At 36.4% G+C, this 19839-nt stretch overlaps 1 protein-coding gene across 6 annotated transcripts in view; it reads left to right on the plus strand.

Annotated features, from left to right (window-relative positions):
* NEDD4 (NEDD4 E3 ubiquitin protein ligase) overlaps positions 1–19839 on the plus strand; it is a 113423-nt gene that overhangs the window by 84231 nt on the left and 9353 nt on the right. For 4 of the 6 annotated variants that reach the window (XM_019732304.2, XM_019732300.2, XM_074327713.1 and 1 more), the window contains 13 exons: positions 463–629; positions 2566–2683; positions 2771–2938; positions 6260–6325; positions 9339–9458; positions 10773–10973; positions 12048–12128; positions 12353–12407; positions 12504–12562; positions 14282–14347; positions 16749–16978; positions 18529–18650; positions 18803–18873. In XM_019732304.2, the coding sequence (XP_019587863.1) occupies positions 463–629; positions 2566–2683; positions 2771–2938; positions 6260–6325; positions 9339–9458; positions 10773–10973; positions 12048–12128; positions 12353–12407; positions 12504–12562; positions 14282–14347; positions 16749–16978; positions 18529–18650; positions 18803–18873 (1524 nt within the window). The remainder of the gene's footprint in view (positions 1–462; positions 630–2565; positions 2684–2770; positions 2939–6259; positions 6326–9338; positions 9459–10772; positions 10974–12047; positions 12129–12352; positions 12408–12503; positions 12563–14281; positions 14348–16748; positions 16979–18528; positions 18651–18802; positions 18874–19839) is intronic. The other 2 variants (XM_074327712.1, XM_019732299.2) reach the window with 1 other exon arrangement.

The following is a 19839-nucleotide window of genomic DNA, read 5'->3' on the forward strand; positions in this document are numbered from 1 at the left end:
CTGGACAAGGTGCTTTGTCAGTGGGAAGGCAGTGCCCAGTACGACAGGACACTATCCCTGCCCTTCATTCACTTGCTTAAAATTTAGAGAATGGCCTAAGGTTACCCTGGTTTAAGCTATTGTTTCTCAATTTCTCAGTGCTTTCCATAATTGTTTATTTAAATTTTTTTCTGTCTTTTTTTTTTTTTGTCTGTCAGGTATGTTTTAAAACTTTTTTGAAAATTTTTGTTTCAAGCAAAGTTTAAATGTCATCATTCTGCAAAAAAAAAAAAAAAGTCTTCATTATCATAAAACATTCATAGTATGGTCTTAAAGGTTGACAATGTGCTTATTCTGCCTTTGTATAATTTCTGGAACTGGATATGCTATTAATAAATCACTTTTCAATTTCCTCTAGCATAATTTGTAAGGTTGAGTTAAAAAATCAGGCCTGAACATGATTGTTCCCATTCTTTTTCACAGCCTGGCTGGGTTGTTTTGGACCAACCAGATGCTGCCTGCCATTTGCAGCAGCAACAGGAACCTTCTCCTCTACCTCCAGGATGGGAAGAGAGACAGGACATTCTCGGGAGGACCTACTATGTAAACCATGAATCTAGAAGAACACAGTGGAAAAGACCAACTCCTCAGTATGTGTTGATGACTCTCACGTTTGTAATCTGGATACATTTTGATCACTTCGTTTTGAGGTCATGTCTCAAATGGATTCATAGTAATATAGGGATCCATAAACTGTAAGAATACCAGGATTTTTATGGCCCAGGGCTTTAAAAATGCTATCATAGCTGTTTCTTTTTAAAAATAATTTGATAATATTCTAAATTATTTGAGGTACAAATACTACCCTTCTAATTGGTTCTTTATTTTGGTAAATTGTCGGTCAGTATGTTTTTTAATATTATGTAGTCACAAAGGGTACATTTTTTTCTTTAGACTGATTTAGAAAATCTTGGAGATTTTTTTGTAGTTTGTCACTAAAACACAATAAAATGTTAATTTCTACAGTGCACCATTTTAAAAATATAAATTATTTGTAAAATATAAAGGCTTCAATAACAAGGGTCTTTTGTTAAACACCTATTTGCCAATCTGGTCAATGGATACATAATTTCCAACATACACAGATCAAGGACAGAATGACCTTCAAGGTATTCTAATTTACTTCTCCTCAGTGACATTTTTCTTTTAATACCATCAGACTTTATATTTATAAATATATATTTACAAATTCTCCCATTATTCAAATTTATTATCAAATATCCTTCCATTTCTCTTTCCTTAATCTTAAGAAGTCTTTCTTTAGTCTTCCGCTTTTTGACACAAACTTAAAATTTTTCATATTTGTTCATTAATGTTCAGATTTTTGGTTTTAATATTTTGTGTCTGATATAGCCCAAAAACTTTCATAGGTATTTTCTATTCTCAAATCCTCCCAAAGCAAATCAGTGATCTATGGCACAGAGGCATTGAGCTCTCTGTAGAAATAACATACAGACTGCAAAACTGTAAAATTCTGCAAATTTGTCGTATTGCATACCTCAGTATTATGGCAAGCCTGACTTAATACTGAGTAGAATCACATTTTTTTCACTATAGTTGATGTTGTTTTCAGCTAGCCAAAATCAAGTGTTTAGGGGGAAAAAAGTCTGAAGCCTTTGTGGAATCATCTGTCCAAATTACGTTTTCTCCAGCAACAGTAAAATAAGAACTGGTCTTCTGACTATCCTGGGCTTATATGGCATTAAATGAATTAACAATAATTTTGTTATTAAATATTTGTACAAAATTCTTGATCTGATGATTTGGTTATAATAAACGCAAATACTAGCTAGAATAACATAGGTAATAAGTGACTGGGGTAATTTAGGAAAGGTACAGCAGAGAAGAACCAACCCCTCAGTATGGTACCCTTATACCTTTCCTAAACCCAGACATGCCTTTATTATTACCCTTTTTTAGACCACAACCATTACTATTAATATATATGATCAAAAATAGATACCAGTTAATTAGTAACATATTACGTTTTTAATTGTAGTGTCCTTACACTGTCTCTCATTCTGCCCTCTCCATTCATGTGTGGGTAACTCTACTCTTAGCTTAAGATCAGTTCTAGAAAATGTTACTGTCTGATTCATGAAGATGTATATGCAACTCTTAAAGCTTCTTTTCTATGAACTTTCAAGAGCTACTTTAGATTTTACTCTTGTAATAAGATGGCAAAATAATAATATAATGAAATTATTTGTGAAAGTCTCAGATATGCATTCATTCAACAAATATTTTTGAGTACCCATACATGTCAGCCACAATCGTAGGCACAGTGATGAACTAAAATAGCAAAGTCAGACATGTTACACAGTTTCACAAAAACGTTAACTCCGTAAGGTATTCTGAAGTTACCAGTGTGCCCACAACTTAATTTTTGCATGCTGAAATAGCCTTTGGCCAGGAATAATAAATTCTGATCTAACATAGGTATTTTTCTTAAATGATCACAGAATATTTGACTATCATTTTAACTTTCTTCAGACATGGGTGATAGCTTTTATACTTCTAATATAGGGACAATCTAACAGATGCTGAGAATGGTAACATTCAACTGCAAGCACAACGAGCATTTACCACGAGGCGGCAGATATCTGAGGAAACAGAAAGTGTTGACAACCGAGAGTCTTCCGAGGTAGAAATAATTTCTTTTTCTTAGATAGACACATGTTATAGCATTAGATTAAAGTATGTGTGGCTTAAGGTTATTCTGTTCATTTAGAACTGGGAAATTATAAGAGAAGATGAAGGCACCATGTATAGCAATCAGGCTTTCCCATCATCTCCACCATCAAATAACATGGATGTTCATGCTCAACTTGCAGAAGAATTGAATGCCTTACCCGCTATTTGTGGAAATTCAGCCACCGGCCAGCCAGTATCCAGCTCAGTAAGATGCTCTTAGATTTTGTTGTAGCTTCAGGATTTTATATTATATGTATATGTATATGTATATATACATATATATGTAATATATATTATATACATATTTATATATATAATATTATATATAATATATAATATAATATGTATATAATATGATATATATATATATTATTGCATTCATTATGTAACTCCTACATAAAATTTTCTTTTCCCCCAGTTTTATTGAGCTATAATTCACATATAACATTATGTTAGTTTAAGGTGTACAAACATAATGATTTATTATATGTATATATTGCAAAATGATCACCACAATAAGTTCAGTTAACATCCATCACCTCACATATTTACACTTTTATTTTCTTGTGATGAGAAAAATTTTATCTTGAATGGCATGTAATAATGTTAGGGACTTTGGAACTTTACATCATGGCCATTTTTCAAATATTCCCAGTAATAGTGTAGAGCAGAGTCTTGGATAATCCAAATGGTCCTTGGAGTCCAAATGTCCATGATGTCCATGCCCCTCAGCCAGCAACCACCAGGAACATACCTGTAATTGAAGAAGTGGGTTTATTACTCGTTTCAGCAAGGGAGAACACACACCATGAGTGTCTCAGCAAAAGTACATTAGAAAAGCTTTATTGGATTTAGGCTCATGTGAGGCAGTTTAGGGAGGGTTTAAGAAAGCAGGGTTTTGCTGTGCATTGGATGTTGTTAGACAGAGAGGGTAATTCTGTGATTGGGTGTCTCAAATCTTGTCTATAGCGAGGCTAAAGCTATAATTATAATTAACAAAGAAGCAGCAGTTACGTTTGCCAGGATAGGGAGCTATTTGGTACTTTGTGGCTTGGAAAATGTTCATGTTTTGTCTGTGTTCAGACATGATTACAGAGTGGTCTTGATTTTGTCTTGAACCTACTGATGAGTATGAGGCCTGGTCCTGGATGTCAGGGGCTGCTTTTCTTAATTATACCACAGATGTTACCAACACATGTGTGTGAATAAGTATTATACTTTGACTAAACAAAAAGTTAGATGACATCTCACTCCAGCAACTGCTGTAAAAATTACTGTTCGTGGGGTCCAGAGCAAGTATTCCAACATCCACTGCCATGATCTTGGCTTCATTGCTAGCTCTCTAATCTGTATCATCAAGGCAAATCATCCAGTGGAAGACAAAGAGTATTCTCTGAGGATGCTATGGTCATTTCTAGTTGGAGTTCCCTGCTCTTCATTCAATTAGTAGATATTTATTGAGGGCTGACAATAAGCAAGGCACAATATGCTAACGTATCATTGGAACATAGCCATACCCATATGTTTAAGTATTACCTATGGCTGCTTTCACACTACATTGTCAGTGTTGAGTAGTTATACTAGAAACTGTGTGGCCCCCTAGAAAATATTTACTTTCTGGACCTTAACAGAAGTTTGCTGATTTCTATTTTAGTACCTTCTCCAAGAAACTTCTAAGTAGACAGTTCTCTGTGAATACCTGTGTGAATACCCAAGAGCAGATCACCTGCTCCCTTTCCCTCCTTTCTTCCACCTGTCTATTCTGTCTTCCACTCATTTTATTTTTTTTTGTCAGAGGAATGGGAAAAGTCAGTCAAATATTTAAAGAATAAGCTATTTTGATTTTCTGGTGATAAATCACATACGATCCTGTTCCCTTTCCTCCTGTTATTTTTTTTTCATTTTAAAAGTGATATATGATATCCATATAATGAAATACTATGCAGCCATTGAAAAGAGTGAGATGGCTTTGAATGTATGTGTTGTATGGAACAATCCCTAAGATGTATTGGTCAGTGAAATATAGCAGGGTACAGAACAGTGTGTTTAATGTGCTATTATTTATATAAATTATTTAAAGGACAGAGAATAAAAATATGTGTATGCCATTTCTTGAAGACTAAACAGGAAACTGGTAATATTGCTGAGCTCTGGAAGGAGGAACAGGTTGAACAGGCCTTCAAATTTCATGCCACATGTATGTGCTACTTACTAAAAAAATAATTCATTATTTTAAAAATGTTGCATGGTCATGGTTAAAAATTGAAATAGTATGAAGGTATATAAAATGAAAATTAAATCTTCCATCTTACCTCTAACACATGCTACCTCAGTTTCTATTAGGTTGGTGCAAAAGTAATTGTGGTTTAAAAGGTTAAAAATAATTGCAAAAACCACAATTACTTTTGCACCAACCTAATATTATGGTTTGCCATATATTGTCCTGAACATTTTGTATAGATTTATAAACATGCATGCACACACATATATGTCTGTGTAATTTTTTAACCTGAGATCCTCTCATGCACACCTTTTCATAACTTACTTTTTTCGCTTGCTGTATAGTAAACATTGGACCATTTCAGTGAATATGGACTTACTCCTTTTAAAACCAACAACCAAAGAAATCATCAAACTTTGGCATATGCCGATGTGCAAGTAAACCTTAAGATATTGTACCAGTCTCCTCTTGATAGATTTTAGATTGTTTATAGTTATTTGTTGTTAGAAACAATCCTACACTGGATATTCTGAGTTAATTTATATGTGTGTTATAAATTTTGATGTAATTAAATAACAAAACTAAGATATTTCAGATAGTGACAATAGCATGCATATAAAAAGACAAGTAAAGAAAGAATATGGGATTTCTAGGAAACAAGAGATCTGGTAGGTTGTGAGGTGGGAAGTACTGGAGCCATCAGGAAGAGCCAGGTCAGGGAGCGCACTAAGCCTTGTGTTCTGTGTTACAGATTTTATCCTAGTGAGTGTCAGAAATGATGGAAAGGCTCTGAGCTAGAGATGATAGGACTGGATCACACTGTAGAGCACTTTCTGGCCACAGCATGCAGTATGGAGCGTTTAAGGAGAATTTAAGGAAATAAGACTCAAAGCAGGGAAATCTAGAAGTCGGGTGTCTGATTTCTGACTTGGGGAATGGCTGGATTCACGTGCTGCCCACTGAAAATGAGGAATGCTGGAGAATGTTTGAGTGAGTGTGAACATGGGAAAACCATATCTAGTTTGGGGCACAATGAGCAGGTGTCTGTTAGACATTCAAGAGAAAGTGCCCAGGAGGCAGTCTAGGATTGGGGGGAGAGGTGTGAGCTGGAAGTTGGAAAGCACCACATGTGAGTGGTGTTGAGAGCAGCTGAGTGCTTTCACTTACAGAGTCTCTATGGTCATGTCCTAGCCAGTGTTCTTTCTTCTGCTCCATCATCCCCACCTACACTATACTATCTGCCATTCAAAGACAAATCCAAGACCTAAAGTTATTATCACTCTTTTTTTTTTTTTTTTAAATAAGAATCATTCCAGCAGAAGAGGCAGCTTACAAGCCTATACTTTTGAGGAACAGCCTACACTTCCTGTGGTGAGTTTTATCCTCTTCCCTCAATCATCAATAAAAATAGAAAACTTTGCAACTATAAAAAAAAAAAAAAAAACACTGACATTTGAGTGCCTAGCAGAGTACCTATCCAGCACAGAATCTAGGCTCTGGGAATGAGGTACAAGGGAGGGGAAATTGGGTAGGTAGGCCCAAGTGTGTTGTTAAAAAGACAAAACCAGGAGAACGGTCTCTCCCATAATAAGAAAGCCAAGTCTCTGAGTGCTGGTGACGGTAGGTGATATCTGGGCTTGTCAGTTGAAGGGCTGGACTGGCTAGGGGTGGTCTGCGGCAGGCAGCATACAATCCAGGGTTATGGTGTCCAGCTGCCTTTGCTCTGTACACGGCCCATGGCATGTAGCAACCATTTCTGCCCCGTACGTGAAGAGTCATGTCAGGGTTTGGACAGGTGCACACTAGTATCAGCAGGCTCAGTGGACAGGTCAGAGTTTATTAGTCCCCCCTTTTCTCTTTTCCCTTCAGTCTCACATCCGCCACCGAACCAAGGTCATCCACTTCCTCCTCAGTAGCCTTCCCAGGCATGGCCTTGACTGGAGCTTAGACCTTAACAACTTCATATCTGTACTGTTGACTCCCTTTTGGTTTCCCAGCCTGCATCTTCTTCCTGACTCAACTCTCATTACTTTGAGTTTGTCTCTCTCTTACATGGCTCCCACTTGTTTTTTAAAACCAAATGAAAACTCCCAGGTTCCCAGCCCCTTCAGCCTAGCCTTCTCTTTATCTGCCCACAGACGCCTCCTGCTCCCATCATTCCTGTCTGTGCTCTTCCTTCCAGTCGCTGTTCCCATGTCCTAATTCTCTCCCTCTTCCTGGTCTGTGTGCATTCCATTTCCCCACTTGGAATGGCCTCCTCACTTTTTTCCACTGACCATGTGTAATTTTGAATGGCAGTCTATATATTAATTTTGAAAAGTGGGAGTTTTCACTTTTATGGAAGTTCCAGCACAGGAATGCAGAGGCTCAAAATTCCACAACCCAAGAGTGACTCATCCATCTAAAAAGGTGGCCCTGCACAGAGAGACACAGTTCCTGTGTGGAGGAAGGAGTGGGGCACCCACCTGTGCAATTGGCCCGTCAATATTGACCATCAACAGGGAAGATGCCACCAAAAGACTGCCCTCACCAGCCTTTCTTTCACTTATTGCCACTTACCTGGTCTCCTGCATTAGACTGGAGCCTGCTTAAGACAGAGACCCATGGTATTTCTCCCCCTGCACTTTGTAACGCCCTCCATACAATGAAAATGTTGAATTTCAGATTGACAGACATTCATCCAAGAAACAATTATTATTTTATTTTTTTTTTTGAGATTTTATTGGAGAAGGGGAACAGGACTTTATTGGAGAACAGTGTGTACTTCCAGGACTTTTTCCAAGTCAAGTTGTTGTCCTTTCCATCTTAGTTGTGGAGGGTGCAGCTCAGCTCCAGATCCAGTTGCCTTTGCTAGTTGGCAGGGGGCACAGCCCACCATCCCTTGCGGGAGTCAAACCGGCAACCTTGTGGTTGAGAGGACGCGCTCCAACCAACTGAGCCATCTGGGAGCTCAGCGGCAGCTCAGCTCAAGGTGCCATGTTCAATCTTAGTTGCAGGGGGCAGAGCCCACCATCCCTTGCAGGATTTGAGGAGTTGAACCGGCAACCTTGTGGTTGAGAGCCCACTGGCCCATGTGGGAATCGAACCGATAGCCTTCGGAGTTAGGAGCATGGAGCTCCAACCACCTGAGCCACCAGGCCGGTCCCCAAGAAACAATTTTAAGTTAACCAGACGAGCAGCAGAATCTAGATATCGTTTATATTTTATATACTGAAAAAGCAATTTCCATGACTTTTTTGTCTCCAGCTTTCTTGAGGTATAATTTATGTACCATAAAATCTACCCAGTTTTAAGTGTGTGAATAAATGAGGTTTAGTAAATGTATACAGTTGCAAAAATATCACCACAATCAAGTTTAAGAACCCTTTTATCAATCCCCCCCCCCCTAAATTCCCTCAATCCCAACACCTATTCTCAGCCCCAGGTAACCATTCACCTGTTGCTACAGTTTTGCCTTTTCTAGAAATTTCATATAAGTGGAATGATACAGTATGTAGTCTTAACATGTCCAGCCTATTTCACTTAACGTGATGTTTTTGAGATTTATCCATGTTGTATGTTTTAGTTCACAATATTCCACTGAGTAGATATGTGTGCTGCATTTCATTTATCAACATGCCAGCTGTTGGACGTTTGTTAAGCTGGGCAACTTGGAGTTCCATTATTTAGCAGGCTAACAGCTCTTCATAACTGTCAGCAATGTACATCTACCTACTGCGTATCTAGGGAACCGTGTGTCTAGGAAGCAGACCAGTGGTGATAGTTCTTACGTGCAAGGCACATTAGGGAACCAGGCCAGTCCTTGAAGAGTCTAATCTGGTTCAAAAGGCAAAAGAAAGGCCAGACCTGGACTATTTTAAGTAAACCTGGAGATAACTAGACCTCTTTATTCATTATCAATAAACAGCACCTCCCTGGCTCTTACAGAAAGAAGGCAGGGGTAACTTTTGATTTGGCACGTGTGGGTGATAATTTCTCCAGTTAGATGACCTGGGTTCAAATCTCAGCTCCACACTAGCAATGTAGCTATTAAGAAATTCATTCATTTTTCTAAGCCTGAGTTTCCTCCTAAGTAAAAAGGGCCAATAATAGCAATTATCTCATTACAAGTTGTGTGGAGGTTAAATGACATGATCTGTGTTATATAGCACTTCGTGTGTGGTTGTTATTACTGTCATGTTTTATTAGTGTTGTTATCACTCTCATCGTTATCTGTTCTACTGTTGTTATTTTTTAAGGGAACTGCTGTATACTTTATTTTATACACTTTAAAATATGATTTAAAACATGTTTAATTTTAACAGAGCTAGCAGTGAAAAGGGAATGTTGTCCTTTTAAAAGAATTCTTATTAATGTTTAATTCTCCTATAATTCTTCACTTTAGCTTTTGCCTACTTCATCTGGATTACCACCAGGTTGGGAAGAAAAACAAGATGAAAGAGGAAGATCATATTATGTAGATCACAATTCCAGAACTACTACGTGGACAAAGCCCACTGTAGAGGTGCCCTGCAATCTATCCATTACCTTGTTTTCTTACATAATTTAAATCATCATATTTCTGTGGAAGCTATTACATCCCTTTGTGGTACATACTGGATGCCACTAATTATTTTCTGACACTGGTGCTGCCTACTATATCCTGTGGATCTCTAATATGCATGAATTACCACTGTTATTATGTAAAACAAGTCCAATTGGGAATAAGAGGACAATGTAAATGATCTAGTACATTGGGTAATTTTGTAATGAATGGTTAAAACCATTAGTTTGCTAAAAGCTAATCTTAGCGATTCATATATATTAAATTGTGTTGATGACCCTTTGTCCTTGGCAACAGTCAGTACTTTTGTAATATTTCCGTGTAAGTCTTTAAGAAAATATTTATTTTATCTTATCACCATTTCGCTTATTGAGAAATTTTTTGACACTGAAAAGACTAGAGGATAAAATAGCAAATACCCATTTAACACCCAGAATTTACTACCATTAACAAATTACCATATTCATTTCTAGATATTTTATTTTTAAAAATAAAATCTTACAGATAAAACAAAAATCCCTTTTAGCCAGGCACTTTGTCCCCCTCCCCATAGGAAACCAGCATCTTGAGTTTGTTGGGTATTCTAGCCTATTTTTATGTACTTACATAGAGAGTTAATGGAAAATATTGTTTATGTCAGTGTGTTTCAAATTTTGGAAAGATGTTATGTTGTATAATTCTAAATCTTTTTTTACTCAACATGGTTTTAAAACACCACCCATGTTTTTTAAAATGTGTAGATAGATAGATAGATAGATAGATAGATAGATAGATAGATAGATAGATAGATAGATAGATAGATCTACTGTATTTCTTTTTACTACTGCCTAATATTTTATCAGGTGAATATATTACATTTCAGTTACCCATTTCTATAGTGGGTATTTGCCATTCATTTTGTCTATCCTGCATTTGAACCTGTTTCTATATATGGGGAATTCCCTGCTCTTTGAGTATTTTGGGTGAGCAAAGACAACCTCCTGCTGTCGGCACTATGGCTTCCATTGCAGCTAGTGGACAGACCCACCGACCTAGCTTCCTCAGTCACATGCACCCTCAGCAACTTTGTTAACCAGCATCTTTGTGCTCAAGAATTAGCTGAGAAATTATAAACTTTTTTTAAGTTTGACAAAACATATTATTAGGAAATGAGCCTTCAATGTTTAGGACTATTTATAAGTGTGTATTCTGTCTGCAGGTTAGGTTACCTTTGTAACTACTGCTATTTGTTTGTTCTCTACAAAACATTATAACATGATTTAATTAATGTGCTAGGCCACACTGGAGACCAGTCAGCTGCCATCAGGCCAGAGTTCTGTAAGCCCTCAGCCACAGGTCTCCACAGGTGATTCAGTACAGCAGGTGACCCAGCCGTCTGAAATGGAGCAAGGATTCCTTCCTAAAGGCTGGGAAGTCCGGCACGCACCAAATGGGAGGCCTTTCTTTATTGACCACAACACCAAAACTACCACCTGGGTAACTTTAATACTCTCCAGTTTAAATTTGTAACAACAACAATAATAACCGCTTATGTATATAGTTCTTTGTAATCTTTTGAGTATACATTAGTATAACCCACATTTCCTAGTATTCATTTCAAGATATGTTGGATTCTTAATAGTATTGTTTCTATTCAAGATATGTTTATGCCTATTTTTAACATTTTGTGTCATGTAGATACATTTACTTTGCATTTCTAGTTTTTAACTCACTAGTCATAAATGCTTAGGAAGATATTTAGTAATAATCTTTTACCTTTATATGACACTTTATAGTTCCAAAGTACTTTGGTAGCCATATCTCATTTAATATCCAAAACCTTGTGAGACTTGATAGAATAAGTATTTTTATTTTAAGATAAGGCTTTAAATTTGTTTAACTATTGGTTCACCACTAATAGAAAATTTACTGAAAATCATCAGCGGATGAATAGATTTGGATTAGTTAATTTATTTCAAAGACCAATGTACCTAAGTAAAACTAAAATAGTTTAATAAATTATTGAATAAAATAATAGTGAAATAATACCATATATAAATTAATCCTAATAAATTGAATTTTATTCTTTTTCAACAATTTGACTGACTTTAATAACATTTTTGAGCTTTCTTTTCTGACTTTCAAAAATACTAATAAATCAATAAATCTGTTAACAGATGCCAAAAAACATGTTCAGGGCCTCAGATATAACATGTGGTCCCGTCTACTGTCTCACTCTTTCACCAGTTTCTATTCAGAGAAGGGTCCTATGTAATGACACAATCCCTAAAGAGTGGGCAAAATACTCTGAATGGTTTCTGTGCAAGAGATGATGAGTAAACACTGATCACGTTCTGAGACCTGATGAGAACGATAGGTTTTATAGCCTGAGGATGATAGGTTTGTACACAGAGAAACTATTATTTTACAGATTAAGCAAATCAAATAAAAGTAGACTTTTAAAAGAGAATAGTTTAAATATCCATTGATGTTAGAAAACACAGTAAGCGATTAACTTTAACGATTTTAAATTTTGTATGTGTGTATTTTTTTCTTTATTTACCAAAAAAGGAAGATCCAAGATTGAAAATTCCAGCTCACCTGAGAGGAAAGACATCACTTGATTCTTCCAATGATCTAGGGCCTTTACCTGTAAGTTTATAGAACTGCCACCAATTTAACTTGGCTGTCTCAAACATTTTGTATTTTGGAATATAGCAGTTCTTTAACAACTGTAATTAATATTACTAAAGTGTTGATGCCTTCTACTAAGAATGAAATATGCAAATTAAATTAACCATATAACCAATGCTAGTTTTCTACCCAAACATCTAAAACCCTTTACTAAGATAATTGAAATACATTCTTCACTGTAGCCAGGATGGGAAGAAAGAACTCACACAGATGGAAGAATCTTCTACATAAATCACAGTATGTGCAGCATGATTTTTCATTACATTATTTTTTATAATATTGAATTTTGTGCATAAGAATGAAAAACATCTCTCTCTCTATCTCTCACTTCAGATATAAAAAGAACACAATGGGAAGATCCTCGGTTGCAGAATGTAGCAATAACTGGACCAGTAAGTATCTTTGTATGTTTTCATGGGGTTGTCCTCTCACCTGTCTCTTCAAGGGTAAATAGTCAAGGGCATCACACTACAGGCACTGAGAAAAAAGCACTTTGCAATTTTCTCCTGTCACCACCCCCACTCCAGGTCTCAGTTATTTGAAAAGAGCATCTAAGGTCATTATCCTTATCCTACACAATAGCTTTAGGAGACTAATAAGCTAGTCAAAATGCTAAGGCAGTAGGCTGCTGTACTCAGGCTGCTACTTGCCATTGTCTAAAAAAGAATGCTGGCAACCCACAGCAGAGCAGAGAGGAGCCAAGAGTGTAGCAGTTGAGGAAGTGAACAGCGCCCTATCCACTCCAGGGTCGTGTCTTGAACTTTTTGTTAGAAATCATTGTATATATAAGATACAAGATATAACATATATATGTATATACACACATATACATCATACATGTCCATGTATATGTCATATCTTATACATACACATATATACACGATACACATATACGAAGTTGGACAATTAAGTTCGCAAACTCATCCTAGAAAAAGCGCTACATACCTCATTGCTGAATATCACTGTGGTCACCTTTGAAGTACTTCCCTTGGGAAGCTATGCACCAGTGCCAGCACCTGGTCCACCCTTCAAAGCAATTTTGGAACTCTTTTTCTGGAATGGCCATCAGAGCTGTCATCATATTACTCTTGATGTCCTGAATGTCATTAAAATGTCTTCCTTTCAATATTTCCTTTACCGTCAGGTAAAGAAGTCATTGGGGGCCAGATCAGGTGAGTAGGGCAGGTGTTCCAATACAGTTATTTGTTTACGGCTAAAAACTCCCTCACAGACAGTGCCGTGTGTGCTGTTGCATTATCATGATGCAAGAGCCATGAATTGTTGGCGAAAAGTTCAGGTTGTTTTTGTCTCACTTTTTCACACAGCCTTTTCAGCACTTCCAAATAGTAAACTTCGTTAACTGTTTGTCCAGTTGGTACAAATTCATAATGAATAAGCCCTCTGATATCAAAAAAGGTTAACAACATCGTTGCAACATGTTTGCAAACTTAATTGTCAGACCTTGTATATGACACACTCATATATGACACACTCATATTTAAGTACAAATATTACCATGCGTGATGTTTATACTACTCTTGAGTCCGGTTAATGATAGAAAAATCATTATCCTCTTTTATATAATTATTCTTTCCATTTTTAGTTTTTCAGATTTTGTTTTCTAATTCACAAAAATAAGTAAAATTGAAGATACAATTCTTTTAGATTACTCTTTAGTCTCCATGTTTAGTCTTCTAAAATAATGGATAAAAAAGGCAACTCCTCAGAGTTCAAGGAAAAAGTACATTTTTCAAATTGTTCCCTTTAATGGAGAAATCACTTTGAAAGTCTCTTTAGAAATGGAAATTTTCATTTCTAATATTTCTCTAGTTGGAAGAAATTTCCTGTTTCTGGCATGTTGTATTTCAAGAATATTGAATGATGAAAATTACAGCCATAAGAATTGCTGAGTACAATTTTACCTTAAACAGAGAAATTAAAATTTTAAAGTTTTGTATTTGTTTTTCTTTGAATTAAACTTTTCTTTCCAAATATCCTCTTTTAATGCCTTTAACTTCTGTTCATAAAATACCCAGAGGGGTACTTTTAAAAATTGTTACAAAATAAAACAACCTAAACCCTCTTTATTTTTCCAAAATTTTCAACTCAAGGCAGTGCCCTACTCCAGGGATTACAAAAGAAAGTATGAGTTCTTCCGAAGAAAGTTGAAGAAGCAGGTCAGTGATACTTATAATGAGTTCTTAGGCATGAATGTTATGTACACTGAAAGTAATGGTAAACGCATTTTAAAATGGGTGAAAGGGGTCCAAAAAAAAAAAAAAAGAAAGAAAGTAGTAGATAATTTATATTTGTAACAACTTTAAACAGTTTCTTAGAGGGAAGAGATGCTTATTTTTTGGTATATCTTTAGAAACCACAATTATTTTATGTCTTTCTTTATTGAATTTTCAAGATATCCTGTAATCTAGAAAAATAGTATTAAAAGTTTGCTTTTAAAGAGCTCTCACCTAGTTTCCTAGTGGGGCTTCTGGAGCTTGGGCTTGGTAGAATCTGAGCAAGAGTAGCTTAGGAGATTATCTCCTGGCCTAGTCTTTGATTGGATTAGGTGGATTCTGGGTTCTTTTTCTGCTATGACCATTGTTTTCCAGTGGTAGTCATTCATTCTCTGCAGCTTCAAATATCTCTGTATAATTTGAAAATACAACTGTAATTGAAACAGTGCTCTTGTTGCTTATCAGACATGTTCACTACACTTTTTTTCCATCACCATAAATCCAGTATGTTTGGAACTAAACTATCATTAACCTATCTACTTCATTTCTGTGGGTGACGACCATTTTTTAATGCCTTTCTGATTTGCTCATCCTTTTCCCCTTTCCATGCAGTTTAGGAATACTGCCAGTAGGTGGCTATATTGGGTTACACTTTCTTGCATTCTAAACCAGAAGTCTGCTTTTCCAAAGATTCAAGATGGTGGGTCTGCTACCACACATTTTTTTTCATCCAGATTTTAACAAAAACGAAATATAATAGTTGTTTAGTACAAACATTTTATGCCTAAATAAAATCCTAAAACATAAGCAACTTTTCACTCATCTTTAGTAACTGTATGGTAAAATTGTTCTGGCAATTTGTTTTCTGCTTAGAATTTTTGGGGATTTTAAATCTTTGTTGATTTATTGGTCTGGTAAATATTTTCACTCTCTGAAAAAATGCTGGTGGAATAGAAGTCCTAACTCCTCCGTTTGTCATTCTGAATACTTAAAAACATGTTACAGTATCTAACTGTAGATGTCTTCCGAACAGCAGGAACAAGGCCTCTATAAGCAGATCACAGAACACAAAAATTATAATGAAAGCAATAATATTCATTGAGCTCTCACTACATACCAGGCATTCTTCTTATCAAGTTATATATATTATTCATATAATCTCTACAATAACTATATAAGGAAAGGACTGTTATTATCAAATTTTACAGGTTAGCAAACCGAGGTACAGAGAGATTAAATAACGTGATCAAGTCCCATGGTTATTAGTGGCAAAGCCAGATACAAACCAAGTGGTCTAGCTCCAGAGTCCATGTTCTTAACCATCACGACATATCATATTGGTGATCAAGAGAAAATTTGTGAGGAAATTACCCAGAATGCAACAAAGGTACATTGAGAAATAAAAACATGAAAGAAAGAGACAAGGAGTCATTCCAGAGGGAGAGACTCGAGTATGGGGGAAGAGGCTGAGAATCTGAATCCTCAGTTTAACAAAAAGTTTCAGGCAGGATTTAAAAAATAAAACTCATAGCTGGACACATCATAGTAATAGAGCAGAACACCAAGACAGAGATAAAAATACTAAAAACCAATGCTGCAACGCCTTGAGCTGTCTTTAACCTTTCCCTCTGTCTTATCCTTAACTATGTAGCGCATTCATTAAGAGCAGAGACTCAGGAACTAAGCCTTTCTTAGCTTCTGTCTTCAGTTTCTTCATCCATAAAATGGAGATGATAATAGTAGCTTCATCCTACTGTTGTTATGAGGAGTAAATGAGTTAACCCATTAAAATGCTGGGCACAGAGCCTGGCACAGTCAGTAAATGTAAACACCTATTAATGCGTGAAGCATGATAGGCTCTAAGGAGGAAAGGTGGAGGTAGGGAAAATCTTGAACTGATGGGTGAGCAACAAGTAGCAGGCAGCCGGCTAGACTATAGGTCACAAAATGGATTTCACTGGAACACAATATGGAAAGGACTGTTCATGAAATACTTTCACACGAGCATTATTACCACCATCAATAGCTGCTTCTTCAGATATAAAAATCAGAAGTCTATATTATTAAGTGATTAGAGAAAATGCATAAATTCTTTCAAACTACAGAGGAAATATAGGCAATATTCCTAGTCATGTTTTCCCTGAAAAGGGGTCGATTAGAGAAAATGCACAAATTCTTTCAAACTACAGAGGAAATATAGGCAATATTCCTAGTCATGTTTTCCCTGAAAAGGGGTCTGGGGCACAAGGTAGAATACAATGCATTTGATAACTTTCATGAGAGATAAATTTACTGTCATGTTGAATGGATTCAAATCATAGGTCTTTCTTCTCTGGGTTTTCAGAATGACATTCCAAACAAATTAGAAATGAAACTTCGCCGTGCAACTGTTCTTGAGGACTCTTACAGGAGAATCATGGGTGTCAAGAGAGCAGACTTTCTCAAGGCTCGACTGTGGATTGAGTTTGATGGTGAAAAGGGATTAGATTATGGAGGAGTCGCCAGAGAATGGTTCTTCCTGATCTCAAAGGAAATGTTTAACCCTTATTATGGGTTGTTTGAATATTCTGCTACGTAAGTACCTTTACAATGACTACAGAGAAAAAAAAAATCAGTTTTGAAAGTAACAGAGTTGTATGATGCAAGAAAAATGTATGTTATTCATACAATGCACCAGAAAAGGAAGAGTATAATTAATGTTGTTTCAAAATAACTTTTTTTTTTAATTGTGGTAAAATATACCTAACATAAAATTTACCATTTTAACCATTGTAAAGTGAGTGTACAGTTCAGTAGAATTAAGTACTTTCACATTGTGCAACCATCACCACCATCCATCTCCAGAACTCTTCCATCATCCTAAACTGAAACTCTGTACCCATTAAACATAACTCCTTCAGTCCCTAGCAACCACCATTCTACTTTCGGTCTCTATGAATTTGACTACCCTACGTACCTCACATACGCTAGGTACCTCACATATGTGGAATCATACAGTATTGTCCTTTTGTGACTGACTTAATTCATTAGCATAATGTCCTCAAGGTTCATCCATGGCATAGCATGCATCAGAAGTTCCTTCCTTTTTTTTTAAATTTTTATTGGGGAATAATGGGGAGCAGTGTGTTTCTCCAGGGACCATCAGGTCCAAGTCGTTGTCCTTCAATCTAGTTGTGGAGGGCGCAGCTCAGCTCCAAGTCCAGTCAGTTTTTAATCTTTAGTTGCAGAGGGCTCAGCCCACCATCCCATGCAGGAATTGAACCAGCAACCTTGTTGAGCGCTCACACACTAACCACCCGATCATCCAGCCGCCCCCTGAAGTTCCTTCTTTTTGAAGGCTGAATAATATCCCATTATGTATATATACCACATTTTGTTTTTCCATTCATTTTTTGATGAACGTTTGGGTTGTTTCTACCGTTTGACAGAAATCACTGTTGTTTTTTTGTTGTTGTTTTTTTAAAGATTTTATTGGGGAAGGGGAACAGTGTGTATTCCAGGACTCTTTTCCAAGTCAAGTTGTTGTCTTTTCAATCTTAGTTGTGGTGGGTGCTGTTCAGCTTCAAGTTGTTGTCCTTTCAGTCTTAGTTGTGGAGGGCGCAGCTCAACTCCAGGTCCAGTTGCCGTTGCTAGTTGGCAGGGGGCACAGCCCACCATCCCTTGCGGGAGTCAAACTGACAACCTTGTGGTTGAGAGGATGCGCTCCAACCAACTGAGCCATCTGGGAGCTCAGCGGCAGCTCAGCTCAAGGTGCTATGTTCAATTTTAGTTGCAGGGGGCGCTGCCCACCATCCCTTGTGGGAGTTGAGGAATTGAACTGGCAACCTTGTGGTTGAGAGCCTGTGCTCCAACCCACTGAGCCATCTGGGAGGCAGCTCAGTTCAAGGTGCCGTGTTCAATCTTAGTTGCAGGGGGCAGAGCCCACCATCCCTTGCGGGACTCAAGGAATTGAACTGGCAACCTTGAGAAATCACTGTTTTTAAAACCATTAAATCCAGTGGTTTTATATGGTTCTAATGGAAGTAAAGAACTCAAAAAAAGGGAGATAATTTATAATTCTTTGTCATATTGAAATATTTATATGAAATTTAGACAGGAGCATTTAAATGTGGTTGTCTTTACAGGGATAATTATACCCTGCAGATAAATCCAAACTCTGGATTGTGTAATGAAGATCACCTCTCCTACTTCAAATTTATTGGCCGGGTAGCTGGAATGGCAGTTTATCATGGCAAACTCCTGGATGGTTAGTATTAAGCTTAAAACCTTTCTATATGTAAGTATAATTATATTATAATGTAATTATATGTGTAATTCTATATAATTATATAATGTAATTATAATTATCTGAATTCTTTCACTTGGTAATCATTTTAAATACATTTGCTTTTTTGCAAGGTTTTTTCATCCGCCCATTTTACAAGATGATGCTACACAAACCAATAACTCTTCATGATATGGAATCAGTGGTATGTCTTTCTCACTTATAATATAGACAGACTATTTAACAGGCAACTGAATATTTTAATGACTCTTTTATTTAAAGAATTAGCTTTTAATGATGAAGAAATTAATACATTATAATGTTCCAAAATACAAATGAACATTTTCCCTCAACATTTTATTATGAAATATTTCTAACATATAATAAAATTTAAAAATTGTTACAATGGACATATGTATATCCACCACCCAGATCCCACAGTTGGCTTTTTAATCTATACTACTTGATCACATACTTGTTCACCTGTCCACCCCTCTGTCCATCAACCCATTTTATTTTTTGATGCATTTCAAAGAAAGTTGTGGATATCAGTAAACTTCTCCCTAAATACTTCAGCACGCTATACAACATTTTTATGTATTTCTTGCATCAATATTTGAATTGTGATCTTTAATGATGTACAGCATGTTGTCAAAATAGTAGTTCAAGGACAGGCCTTGAGATTAGGCCATGGCAAAGAAACAGATATGCAAGAATTAAGTCTGTGATTATAGCCTATGCTGAGTATCCTCAAACTTAGATTCCAAGATCTCTTCCTTGGTTCCAAGTTCATTTTTTAATGCCCTTTCTTGTGACATGCAATCAGTACGAATAGTATAATTCTTTATAAATCATAAGATTGCGGTTATTTGAGTTGGTTAGTTGAGATTCTGTATTTGAGATTTTTCTCTAACTTGGGCCAGGTGAAAATAACAGTTTCTTCATAGCTATTTCAACATTTCGCACACAGTCTTATAGGCCATATGAGAAAGGTGCTAGGTGCCCCTGGGTATCTGTGGAAGTTAGGATTCATCTGAAAACTGCTTTATTGACCTTTAACTGGATAATAAAATCTGTACCTCTACTGCTTCCACACAGAGATAGATTTTTAAACTTTTAAGCAGACACCACTCTATTGATTTATGCATTTTTACTCTCACATTTACTAGTC

This window comes from Rhinolophus sinicus, linkage group LG03 (assembly GCF_036562045.2).
Source record: "Rhinolophus sinicus isolate RSC01 linkage group LG03, ASM3656204v1, whole genome shotgun sequence".
Classification (NCBI taxonomy): domain Eukaryota; kingdom Metazoa; phylum Chordata; class Mammalia; order Chiroptera; family Rhinolophidae; genus Rhinolophus; species Rhinolophus sinicus.